The following is a 14,411-nucleotide window of genomic DNA, read 5'->3' on the forward strand; positions in this document are numbered from 1 at the left end:
TAAAAAATTGATTGTGTGAAATTTTACTTTGAGACATGATAATCATTAAGAATTAATTTTGTTAATAAATTATCACTACTAAGAAATTACAAGTAGCGGCTGACCAAATAAATATCTGGATAAAAAAATGGAGAATCAAACTAAACGAAACTAAATCTACTCAAATAAATTTTACAAACAAAAAAATTCAACACATCCCGGTAAACATAAATAATAATCAGATATCACATTCAAATACAGCAAAATACCTAGGTTAGCTAAACGCAAAGCTGCGATGGAAGGAATATGTTAAAAAGAAAAGAGAAGAGCTAAGTATAAGATATAGCAAGCTATATTGGCTAATTGGAAGAAATTCTACTCTATCCATCTATAACAAGCTATTAATATACAAGCAGATACTTAAATCTGTGTGGACTTACGGTATCCAGTTATGGGTTGTACCAAACAAAGCAATATTAATATTATTCAGAGATTTCAAAACAAAGTCTTACGAAACATTGCTAATACACCTTGGTATATTAGAAACGTAGACCTACAGTGTGATCTTGGAATCGAAACAGTTAAGGAGGAGATTAGGAAATTCGCCAGGAAACATGAGGAGAAACTACGGAAGCATGTTAATACGGAGGCACTAAAATTAACAGACAATATAGGAATAGTGCGAAGATTGAAAAGAGTCAAACTATTTGAACTTGTATAAATGGTAGTTAGAATAGAGTTAAAGGAGTAAAATAGTATAAGGAATGCTACAGGGCAAATCCTAAAATAATGATACCCTAATAATTTAGGATAGAATTAAATTGCTCATTAGTCATAGACTAGATTGCAATAAATAAGACATATTAGATGTCTTTATTAAAAAAAAATAAATAAATAAATTATCAGATGAACTAGTTGTGTATAAAATATATCTCTTTGCGATTTTTTTTCAGGTGGGTTTTGAGTGCATATGCATAGCCTTTCATCCATTCGGCGTGGCATTAGCGGCAGGATCATCCGAAGGTCATCTTTTAGTACTCGCAGCTGATACTGGCGCAGCTGTAGCAACTCTTCGAGTATGCGGATCACCTTTATCTTGCATCGGATATAATCCCAGTATGACATAAGTTTATTTGGATATTTTTCAAATCGTTCTAACTTCGAAATTTGTTAAATGTTTAAAAATTTAAATTAAAGAAAAGACCCCGCACTTTTCTTATGAAAAATGGATTTCATTCAAATTGATTAAAACTCTGGCAAAAAATAGTTCAAGGTATGTCGATCAAAAGTTGTCATTGTTACAAGTCAATCCTGTATGTCATTTTCAACTTATTGTTAGCTACGCTTCAAAATGAAAGTAAATGTCATGTATTTCAAATAGTACATATATATAGTATATATATTTTTTTTCTGAATTTGTCTTCTTACTGATATACACTTTATACCAGAATCGTCGTTATGTACCTACACTGGCATAACACAATGCCGATTGTAACGTTTATTTTGACGCCGCCAATTACAAATTCGGCGTTGGGAGGAACAGCCGCAAAATTAAAATGAGCTGAAAGAAACATTAAAACAAATGTGAAACCAAATTTCACAAAATTTTGTTCAAAGATGCATAAACATGCGAAATTGACAAGCAATAATTGATCAGAGAAAAGGTAATACACGATATTAAACGCGCGCGCGCGCACGCACGTACGTACGTACGTACGCACATAACACACACAGACATACACGCGTGCATGCCGACAGTAAACGTCTTTTTTCAATAAAATGTAAGGCTAGTTCCAAAGTCATGTAATTCGGTCAAAAAATTGTAGGCAAGCTTTAAAAAGAGCATTTTGTAGGAAAAATGTTGTAGTTTAAGGAATTTGACTTAAATTTTTCAAAAAAAAAATTGTTTTAAAGAACTGCAGAACGTCAAAAATTTGTAATTTTAAGGAAAAAAATAGTGTTTCTTTTTTAGAGCATAGGACTATAATCAAAATTTTTTTTTAAATTATCGATGGTATGTCAGAACTGAAACTTTAAGCTCCAAAATGCTCTTTTTTAAATTTTCCTACATAATTTTTCATCGAGTATCGACAATATTTCTGAAAAATACAGGTTTAGTTTTAAAGTCATGTAATTCGGTAAAAAAAATCGTAGAAACGTTTTTAAAAAAGTATTTTATAGGTAAAACATTATACTTTATGAAACTTGATTTGAATTCATCAAGAGAATTTTTCTTATCAAGCTGCATAGTTTCAAAAGTACATAATTTTAAAGAACAAAACAATGCGTTCTTTTTTAAAGCATAGAATAAGGAAAATACAAAAATTTTTTAAAACTATGGATAGCGCGTTAAAGTTGAAACTTCAAACTTTAAACTGTTTTTTTTAAAACTTTTCTATGATGATCTTTCACCGAGCTAAAACAGTTTGAAAATAGCCCATTTTTTGACATACAAAAAGTGTTGCCTATATTCTTGTTCGTAGTGTATATATGAATTTATATATATACAGGGTGTCTCATAACTAACGAGCCAACGCTCATGAGCGGGTAGAGCGGGTTAAATGGAATAGAAAAGTCCTGTACCATTTTGCAATTTTCAGAATAATTATTGAGAAATTAATTTACAAAGATCGACAAATCCGGCGCGAGTATCAGCCTGCCGCAAAAAAGATGGCGAGAAGGATGGCCCACCGCAAAAAAGATGGCGAAAAGGATGGCCCACCGCAAAAAAGATGGCGAAAAGGACGGCCCATCGCTAGGTCGGTCGTTAAATAATAATTGCTAATCTATTGCTCTTATCAACGCTTCTCGTCTATGCCCCTGGTGACCGCGACGCAATGGCGCCTATTTACGCCACGCGCGCTTAGCGACTGTCCTTTGGCCGTCCTTCTCGCCATATTTTTTGCAGCGGCCTGATACTCGCGCCGGATTTGCCGATCTTTGTAAATTAATTTCTCAATAATTATTCTGAAAATCGCAAAATGGTACAGGACTTTTTTATTCTATTTAACCCGCTCTACCTGCACCCGAGAGGTGATACGGTCATTTTGAGACACCCTGTATATATATATATATATATATATATATATATATAGAGAGAGAGAGAGAGAGAGAGAGAGTTTCAGCTAATTTGAGTGAAACCTATTTTCTATAAGAAAAGTACGGGGTCCTTTGATTTACAAAATCAAATAATATTTTAAATAAACAGTTTTTGTTTTGGCTTAAGCTTCTTTTATACCATTTATTATTTTTATCTGTCTTTTGACCTACAGTATACTTTTCTGTCAATTTCTTCTAAGCAAAATTTTAATTTCCAATATACGTAAAAACTTAGCTTTTAGACTTTTTTGATATCATCGAAATCAGCATATCTTTACTTTCAGGTATTACTATGCAAATTAATCTTTTTCTGAAAATATAAATATATTCTCAATATATTTTTTATTGTTTGACTAGCTGGAGAAATTATAGCTATGGGTTCCCAAAACGGCAGCGTATATCTCTTTAGAGTGTCCAGGGATGGATTTTCATATAAGAAGAGCAACAAAATTCGCGGCACGCAGCCGTTGGTACAACTCGATTGGAGTTCTGACAGCCGCTTTCTTCAAACTGTTACTCAAGATTATGATCTTGTATTCTGTGAGTCATATTTGATTGTCCGTCATGTTTTTATTGATTTTAAAAGAATATACAGACAAATTTATATAATTGCGTATAAAACATGCATAGCAAAATTGACTGATTATACTAACTGTATATTTGTATAATACAAAGAATGTTATATTGTTGAATGTTAAATTGTTTTTTTATATTAGAACAATTTATTTTCAATTATATTAGAACTTTTATATTAGATACATGATTGATTCATTTCTTTGTGCATTATGCTTTATCTTTATGCAAATTTGTTTGAATATGTCTTAACTTTTTTTTTCTTATCACAAATGTAAATAAAAATATAATAAGAATAGATCAGGCATAATATCTAAAAAACAGCTCGGTGCATAAGCTTTTACCGACGAATAGAAATGGCTGTACGCATGCGTTAATGAGATTTAACGGGCAGAAATGCTTTTGAATTTGTTTTTTAATTTTTCTACATTGACATATGCATAACAAGCTATAGATGTTAACTATTTTAACATAACCTCACATATTAATACGATTGAAAATGGAGCCAAATAAAGAGCATATTTGCCACTTTTGTTTTATTTTAACAAAAGAAAAATACTGCTGATTCATACAGAATTATTTGTGAGATTTATGATGAAAATATTATGGAACGTATATTTAAATTGGTTCAAATTGGTGCAACGATTTCAAAGCGGTAACTTCGATATCAATGATAAAAATAGTCGGCAAGAACTTATGCATCTAATATAAAATATTATTGATCTAATATAAAAGAAAGAAAAGACAAAAAAAAGAAAAATCCTCATCTGTTTAAATGTGAGAATTATTAGAACAATAAGTATCCAACTACGCAAATTGAGCAGTCTGCAAATATTACTGTATAAGGGTAAATTAAAAAGAAAGAGAGGCTATTATTTTTTTTTTACTTGATTGTGCTATTAAAATATTGTTAGACTGGTCGGCTTATTTTTACTACGTCTACAGCTTTTCTCGATATATACAGGGTGTCCGGTAATAACCGTCTCACCGCTCATATACAGATAGAGAAGGTCAAACTGAGTAGAAAAGTCCTCTATCGTTTTTCGATTTTCGAAATAATTATCGAGAAATTAATTAACAAAGATTGACAAATCTGGGCGAGTACAAGCGCGCGGTGAGAAGGTTCATCCTACTGCCACGCGGTTACTAGTGCTCATTAAATGATAGAAGGAGCAGTCTACGACTGGAAATGAATGCGTATGAGTAGCGCGCCTAGTAACCGCATAGTGGTGGGACGGCCTTCTCGCCGCGCTTTACTCGCGCGGATTCGCTGATCTTTTTTAATTAATTTCTCAATAATTATTTCGCAAATAGAAAAATGGTAGAGGACTTTTCTACTCAGTTTGACCTGCTCTACTTGTATATGAGCGGTAAGGCGGTTATTACCGGACACCCTGTATTACATGTAGATGTACGTATATAATACTTTTTTGCTGTATGTTGATAAAAAAAGATAAGATAGAAAAGAAAAAGAAATAAGAGAAGAGAGAGAGAGAGAGAGAGAGAGAGAGATTGGCCAATAAGCATTATGCCCAATTGATATACACTCACAAATCTTATATAAACCCACTAGAGGAATGAAACGAATTATTATCAGACAGTGTATATACAGGATGTCTCATAACTAACGAGTCAAAACTCGTGAACGGATAGAGTACAGTGAACATAACAATATTAATTGAAAACGCTCAGCGAATAAACGCGCGCCGCAATCTCTCTCTCTCTCTCTCTCTCTCTCTCTCTCTCTCTCTCTCTCTCCATTTTGTAAAACATTTTTTACAATTTAATTTTGAATATTTGGTTATTAAGAGAAATAAAGCTTTAATTTAAGTTTTGATTCATCTCAATACGATAATTCTTGATTATCGCTATTAAATGATGTTAAAAAATTGTGCTTAACTTTAGTGGATCATTTTTTATGCAAGCAAATGTAGTATTGTCAATTAAGTAACATATTATGTTAAAAAGAAAATATTTGGATAAAAAAAAATACGATCTTGCTTATGTATATTCAAATGCAAATTTTTTTTAGGGGATGTCAAAGTGTTATCATCAGAGAAGAGCCCTTTAGTCATGAAAGATGTCAAATGGTACACTCACAATTGCACTGTTGGTTATATGGTTTCTGGTTAGTTTTTTGATATTTTAAATATATAATGCATAGATATAAGAATAATTGGAGCATTAACATGAAAATGACGAAAGAGAAATCAAATTGAGAAATATAAAAGAGAAGCCATTATATACAAATACGCCGTATTAAGTTCTTTCTCAAAACACGTCATTTAATACTAATGTATATGCATAATAATCAATTGCATCTTGTATCTATACATTAAAAAAACATAATGATAATATTATAATCAGAGTTTGTCTTTTCTCTTAGAAAAGGAAAATGGTTTATTTTCCTTCTCTAAAAATTTATTTTAAATTTTTATTTTTTTGTTTTTTTATATAAAAATTGTTCTTCAAAGCTGATATTTTTTCTCTTCATTTTTTTAGAAACTAATTTTTAGTAACTATATTGTACTTTAATATACGTTGTATACCATAAAATTTGTTCTAAATTAAATTAAAGATTAAAATTAAAATTACATTACGTTTAAAAGTTAAAGATTATTCAATTGCACTCGTAATTAATATCACTATCGTAATTAATATCACGTAATTACTATCATAATTAATATATATATATATATATATATATATATATATATCGTATTAATATATACATACATAATATATATATCGTAATTAATATCATATAATTGATAATTTGTAGAATGACACATAGTTTATATACGACACGTCATCGGGATTAATCTTAACTATCATTCCATATATCTTGTAAAAAGTGGATAAGCGTTTTCTCACATTAAGCAAAGAAAAGCTTACAATACAAAAATAGGAATTAGATAGTCTTGTAGTTTATAATCCAACGATTAGAGTTTATAGAAAGAACAATTCGCTCTCTTATAGAGTTTGAATAAAAAAATGGATAGTTTGATAACATATATTCTATGTCCAGAATTTCAAATAAATAAGATCGAATAAATTGTGGCTCATCTTTCATAGCGTTTGCAATTTTATGGTGAGAATAAATGAAGGAAATAGAGACAGTTTCAACGGCTTTTGTAATTTTTGAAGTCTGTCAAATCTAAATTTAATCTAATTTAAGTTGCCTTTTTGCGCTTATACAAGAATTAAACTTTATTACTGAAGATGATAAAAAGTAACAGCACTTCTCTCTTGTCTCTATTGTAGCTCTATTTTAACTTATCAAGTTCAAGACTCTTATATGTACTCTTCTATATTCTTTCATCTTTACTTATAGAAACAATTTAAACAAATTTATAAGAATATTATATAGAATATTATTACTTATTTCCTACTTGTTTTCTGATAATGTTGAAACACATTTATAATATGTAATTATATATACATATATATATATATATATATATATATATATATATATATATATATTGTATATACAGGGTGTCCGGTAATTACCGCCCCACCTCTCTAGGACAGGTAGAACAGGTCAAACTAAACATAAAAGTCCTCTACCATTTTGCGATTTGCGCAATAATTATAAAACTATCAATTAAAAACGCTCAACGAATAATATCATATATGTATATATATATATATATATATATATATATATATATATATATATATATATATATATACAGGGTGTCCCATTTTAATTCCTCCAGTCGAAATCTCGAAAACCAAGCCCAGGAGAGAAAAATGTTTTAGGCAAAAGTTGTTTGATTTTGAGGGGGCCATAAGATGATACCATTGGTCTGACCTTGAAGAGTCATGAAGGTTATGTTTAATTTTTTAAATGGGACACCCTATATATTATTGCATATTTTTGTAGCTTATCTTGAGAGCTTTCCAAAACACTATAATAAAATATTTTTACATTAAATACTTTTCGAGTTATAAAGCTTCAAAGTTGCAGTTTGAAAAAATTTTAAATATCTCGTAAAATATTCATTTTTTGATTAACTTACTCTAATACTTTTATGCACAGAATAACGAGACGAATCAATTGGTGTAAAGAAAACACATAGTTATCTTTAAGAAAAAATTTGAATTTGCAACTAGCAGTTACACATTTTTAGTGTAACATAATTATGTGTTTTAATTACGCCAATTGATTTGTTTCATTATTCTGTGCATAAAAATATTAGGGTAAGATAATCGAGAAATGAATATTTTACGAGATATCTTGTATAATTTTTTTGTCAACATACTGCAACTTTGAAGCCTTATAACTCAAAAAGTGTTTAATGAAAAAACATTTTATTATAGTGTTTTGGACAGCTTTTGAGATAAGCTACAAAAATATGCAATAATATATAGGGTGTCCTATTTAAAAAATTAAATATGACGTTTATGTGACCTTCAAATAACTCTTCAAGGTCAAGCCAATGGTACTCTCTTATGGCTTCCTCGAAACCAAATAACTTTTGCCTGAAACATTTTTCTCTCCCGGGCTTGGTTTTCGAGATATTCGACTGGATCGATTAAAATGACCCACCCAGTATACATATAATATATATGTATTGTATTATATATATATATATATATACATATATATAATATGTATATACACCATCAGTCCAAAAAGAAACCGAACTCTTCGAAAATAGAAGTAACAAGTAACGCCATCTGCTTTATCTTATTGTTGTCGAAAGCGGCAATGTTCATTATTGTTGTGTATAAATTTCGTGCCATTTGATCTATTAGAAACCGAGTTACAGTGCCAAGAGTCACAGTGCGTTTTGACGAACGGTCGGAAAATGAATTTATATATATATATATATATATATATATATATATATAATATGTATTATAATATACAATTTCATATATGACATACTATAAATTAAAATGAAATACAGTCTTTTTCTATGGATTTGTATATTTTTTGTTTATATTACATTGGTTTTGTTATCTTATTTATACAAACTTTTTTGCTATTAGATTTTCAAAATAAAACTACTACAATACTACTACATACTACTGTAATTACATCTATACAAACAAGCTTTTTGTGATTGTGTTCGCAGGACAATGGAATAATCGTTATTATCCACTAACCACAGTTGTCACTACCTCTAGCAGATCAGCGGCACATGACATGCTGGTAAGTGGCGACGCTGAAGGTTATCTTCGACTCTTCAAATATCCATGTACCAATGCTAAGGCCGAGTATATCGAGGAGAAAGTGTATAGTTCATTGGTGGCTTGCGCCAGATTCCTCTACAATGACCAAAATATTGTCACCGTCGGCGGCACTGATGCTGCTCTGATGCTTTGGGAATTGGTCGACGAATAAAAAATAGAATTACTAAAAATAATATATTCATTATATATTCATGTATTTGTAGCGATATAAGTACGAGGTGCTGGCGCCTCTTGATAAACTTTAAGCGATAAGGTGGCGCTCGTATTTTGAGATTAAACACATATTAGAAATTCCCTCCGAATGATGAAAAGTATAAATATAATATGTGAAAGAAAATAAATAAAACCAGTGAACTCTATCCTATACTGGAATGGCTAGTCCTTTGTTTGAAAATGTAAAGAACGAGAGGGAAAAAACGACCATCTCTCTTTTTTTTAATCTTGTACTATCCAAACAAAAACCGTTTTAAATGCTTATTTAAATGTGCAGTAATAACCACTACTACAATCAGCTAATAAGTATAACATCAAAGAAATTATAAAGTGGAAAAGAAAGACAAGATTAACAATGTAACAATATTGTGCAATAAAGAATTGTATGAACTATAAACAATATGGTTTAGAAAGTAGAAAAGATTATAGAAAATCATTGGTCAATCAGAATTTGCTAAACAAGATGAGAGATGGCCGTTTTTTCTCTCTCGCTCTTCACATTTTCAAACAAAGGACTAGTCATTCCAGTATAGGATAGAGTTCACTGAATAAAACACACAAAAGTAACTAACAAAAGGAAATAACATAATATAATATGTAAAAAATTTTTATAAGCTTTAAGAAGCGTACAATTACAGACTCTCAAATTAGAATCTTTCTTTGCACTACTTGACTTCTTACAAATTGAGATTTTTTTAACTAAAAAATGGTGGAAACAATCAGAAAATTTTAACATGTAACTAATTCATAAAAATAGTAGTTTCCTGTGTTACTTGCTAGAGAGCACTCATAAAGTGCATTCTATTTCACCGCCATTTTTGGCTAAAATTAGAATAGTAGCTAAACTTTAACTTGAGGGTCTCTCTGTTAAATATGCAAATTTATCTGGAACAGATCTTTACATTATATAATCAATATTATAAACATAGTAAGAATAGACCATTGAGTTATATAGACATATGTATATAATATTATTCAATAGGATAAATAGAGTAGTTCTCATATGTTTACAATGTTTTGGTATTGAAGATAAAATAATTAGATAAAAGGTAGAATCTCTATCTTTTTTATTTATTTTTGTTAGAAAAGAAACGAAGGTTTGGTTCATAGACAAATCTAGACGGAGCCTTAACTACCTTTTTGAACAAGGGGGGTACTGATAGAGGTAAAGGGGGTTAGACACAGACTTCGGTAAATCTCGGTTCGAAAGCATTCGGCTCACATATGCTTATGCGTTGTGTCGAGTTACGTTCGTTACTTAAGGCCGCCGCACACACTTTTACATAACGCATAATGCACATACATAAGAAAACTGATTGGCTATAAACACATGCATAAGGAATTCAACCAATCGAATTCCTTATGTATATGCATTATGCGTTATGGAAAAGTGTGTGCTGCGGCCTTTACATTAGCAATAAACATAAATTTAATAAGTTAATTTTATTTAAGGGTCAGTAAACAAAAGCACATATTGTTGTTTCGTTTTGTATTCATGTTTCTTTTTATTTATTTTAAATTTTATTTATTATGATTACATTTTGTATTCTTTTAAATGGCAATTATTTTTAAAGTTCTTCATAAATAAAGACTACAATTGCCGAGTAAAATATAAAATTTGAGCACATATCGATGTAACAGACGTAAGTCGTTGATATAAACAGAATATATAAGCCTTATACGCTCTGATCTGTAATCTCCGTAATACATTTCCGAGTGCTCACGAAATTGACCGAAGTCTGTGTCAACCCCCTCATGCCGCTGCTATCAGTTTCCTCTCGGGAAAAGGCCGTCTAGATTTGTCTATGGTTTGATTTTTTTATCCTTCGTTTCTTTCTATGTTTCTTATATTTGAGCTTTGAACTATTCTTATTATATTCGTAATTAATGTCATATCATTGTCCTTTACATGTAGTTTATATAAATATATAACTGTATAAATGTTTTTGTAAAGAGCTTCGTTGCAGGTCAACAAGTCTCTTTTACATGAGCTAGCCATTTTTATTCACGTATCTTTTAGATAATAGAAAAATGAAAGGAAACATGTTTTTTGTATTTATCGCAATAGTTAGTAAAAAGCGATTAGAATTGTCACTGCCAAGGCATTAATATAAAAAAGTTTTAACAATTAACGGTTAGCTTTATTTTTAAGTTTAACGCTTTTATGGTTAAGTTTCAAAAAATTTGTATCACATCGAAAATTCTTATCAAGTCGAAACTAAAAAGTCTATTGAAACAAATTTGCGTAATCACATAATATGTGTACATAGAGAAATTTATTAATATCAGATGTTCAATATAAAAGATATTTAATATTATTTACAATTAATATAAAGTATTATTACAATTTTCAGATTAATTAGTTAATCTTCTTAGTTAATCTTCTTTAAGTTAATATTCTTCTTTTAGTTAATATTCTTTCTGTTTTCTGAGTACTTATTATTTGTACTTATTGTACGGTTATGCAAATCTGTTTAGATAGAAATTTTTGGTCCTTTGTCATGATTGGTCAATCAAACACTACTCTGCTCCAACGAATAGACTTTCAAAAGTAGGACTTCCGTATTTGCTATTTTCGGATTCCCTAATAATTACCATCGTACGTAAACATGTAGTAAAAATCTAGCAAAATCTCTATAATGCTTTAACAGCAAAGCCTAGATAAAAAGGACAGAAAATAAAAACAGAATCTTTGTTTCTCGGTTATTTGTTTTCTAATAGAGAGGAATAAAGATTCTGTCTATTTTGTCTGTTTTGTTTTCTTCTCTTTTTACGAGTCCTTCAGGACAGCGATCATGTATTTTTCTTTAAGAATAAAAATGTAAAAAAATTTTACTATAAAAATTAATGGTAAATTTTTTCATAGTTCATGTTTCTGTCTTAAAGGCGACCATCTGGTTTGGAAACGATAAAAAAACAACGATTTTGTGAATTTTTTTTAGACAAACGGTTACTGTTATCAATTTCAGGTTTGTACATTTATTTTATTCATACTTTAAACAATATTCATGAATTTTTATATCATCAATGTGACATAGTTGAGACATTATATGTATATTACATAAGAATTACCAATAAATCTTCCGTTACTTATAATTTATTGCGATAATTATACAATATAATTCCATTCATAAATATAACATGTGTTATATCATAATTATATTCGATACAAATAATTGACGTTATTAAATAATAATAAATAACAATAATTAAATTTAAATAATTAATTTATAAAACTTAAGATATTAATAATTTAAGATATTTGGAATTCTTATTTATTTATTATTAAATTATATCTTTTTTGTGTCTCAAATCGACACACAGAATAATTTTCTATTCATCCACCTGGTTTTCAAAAAATCAGTTTGTAACGATGCACCTCTTGGTTACCTGGCAGTAGACCAGCCAGAAGTCCGCCGTTCGGCAACCATCAGCTGGGTAGGGGCGGAGGCTCTTTTAAACTTTGCACACAGCCGTTACAGCGGCTTACAGCGAGGCGTTTCGACAAACAACGCGAAAGAGGACTGTAAAGTTTAATATTCTAAATCCCTTGTTGAGGATTGTACACTTAATACATACGTATGATAAATAAACAGATAAGAACAGACATACATATTTAGAGACAACAAAAATCAGTCATAGTATAATATGTGTGCGTGCGTGCGTGTGTGCGTGCGTGTGTGTGCGTGCGTGTGTGTGTGCGTGTGCATGTGTGTGTGTGTGTGTGTGTGTGTGTGTATGTGTGTTGTATCAGTTTATTGGTACACATATACATCACTTAATAAAGTACAAAACATTATTGCGTATAATCTTATTTTTTATTTTGGTAATATTTATTAAAGTAATATACACATATATATTTTATTAAAATACTTTTTTATTGAAATTATTAAAACATTAAATTTTATGTGAAATAAAATATGCATTTTAATTCTATATGTACGTATATATTACTTCATAATATATGCTAAAGTGGAAAAAGATCACGTGCAGCTAATATCTAATAAAACATATTAATAAATCTATTATATGTTTCGTACTTTTGAGATCCACAATTATGGATCTAGTACGGATACGAACCACAATTTGTGGATCTAGTACAGACTCGAACCAATCGGTCGTTTTACCGTGGCACTGGAAAATGGATCCAGCCACGTAGTTCCGTCAACCGTAAAATGGATCCAGTTAGCGCCACTGTACGGCGAGGAAAAAGCGTTCCCTAAAAAACGGGGGCATGACTCCTCTCAGGGCCAATTTCACCATCGCCGGTTAACTCTAACTACAGGTTAAACTATATCTTTGTCTTTTTCAGATAAGTTTAAGAAAAAGAGACAAAGATATAGTTTAACCTAAGATTAGAGGTAACCGACAATGGTGAAATTGGCCCTCAGTCTTCTAGCTCCGTAAAGTTAGCCGAACCACTTTGATTTTTTTATAATTAAAATTAACTAATTGTTTGGTCATCGTTTGTTCATGATTGGTCATCCAATTAAAACGTTTGGTTATTTATAGTGTTTTTTAAATTAAATAATTAAAATTTCGAACTAAAGTTAGCTGAACATTTTTATTTTTCGTTCAATCGAGTTAAACAAGAGCTTATTCGATGCAGAATCGTTAGGTCATCACGAATAAATTCTTTACAATGTTTGGTCATCCATAGTTTATCCGAAAAATGAAAAAAATCATGTACGGTAAAATGACGACGGGCGACGTATAGTGACATGAACGTGCGCTACGGTCATGCGCGCATGCGTTTTAGTAACTTACACAAAATTTTAAATAAATCCTTTTTAATTTTAATAAATCCTTTTTAATAATGTAGCTATGCAAGTTGCAAACCCATGTGGAATCGTATATGCATTGCAAAGTATATGCTTAGATGGGAATGCATAGGGGCTTCGCCCCGTCCCCATAAAAAAATATAACAAAACTTGAGAGCGTAGAAACTATCAAGGCTGACAGTACTGTGTGGAAGTTTCAATGTAAAATTTTAATTCAACCTATGTCCGAACTCTTACACTATATTTATAATTTTTTATTCATAATCTTACAAAATAAATACTGAATACATCAATGCACGATTCATTGAGCCATTTGCCTAACAGCGCTTCAGTCAAATAGCATTGAAACTTCCACACAGTACTGTCAGCCTTGGTAGTTTCTACGCTCTCAAGTTTTGTCATATTTTTTATAGAGGCGGGGCGAAGCCCCGTCCCCCTATACACTCCCATCTAAGCATGTACTTTGCAATGCATATACGATTCCACATGGGTTTGCAACTTGCATAGAAACATAAAAGGATTTATTAAAATTAAAAAGGATTTATTTAAAATTTTGTGTAA

General features: G+C 30.4%; 1 protein-coding gene across 6 annotated transcripts in view; it reads left to right on the forward strand.

Annotated features, from left to right (window-relative positions):
- Dcx-emap (Doublecortin-domain-containing echinoderm-microtubule-associated protein) overlaps positions 1 to 12,145 on the forward strand; it is a 65,517-nt gene extending 53,372 nt beyond the window's left edge. For all 6 annotated transcript variants that reach the window (XM_072894222.1, XM_072894223.1, XM_072894224.1 and 3 more), the window contains 4 exons: positions 933 to 1,095; positions 3,436 to 3,618; positions 5,684 to 5,779; positions 8,739 to 12,145. In XM_072894222.1, the coding sequence (XP_072750323.1) occupies positions 933 to 1,095; positions 3,436 to 3,618; positions 5,684 to 5,779; positions 8,739 to 9,007 (711 nt within the window). In that variant the 3' untranslated portion in view covers positions 9,008 to 12,145. The remainder of the gene's footprint in view (positions 1 to 932; positions 1,096 to 3,435; positions 3,619 to 5,683; positions 5,780 to 8,738) is intronic.
- Positions 12,146 to 14,411: the final 2,266 nt, after the last annotated feature.

Source organism: Anoplolepis gracilipes, chromosome 6, assembly GCF_047496725.1.
Source record: "Anoplolepis gracilipes chromosome 6, ASM4749672v1, whole genome shotgun sequence".
NCBI lineage: Eukaryota > Metazoa > Arthropoda > Insecta > Hymenoptera > Formicidae > Anoplolepis > Anoplolepis gracilipes.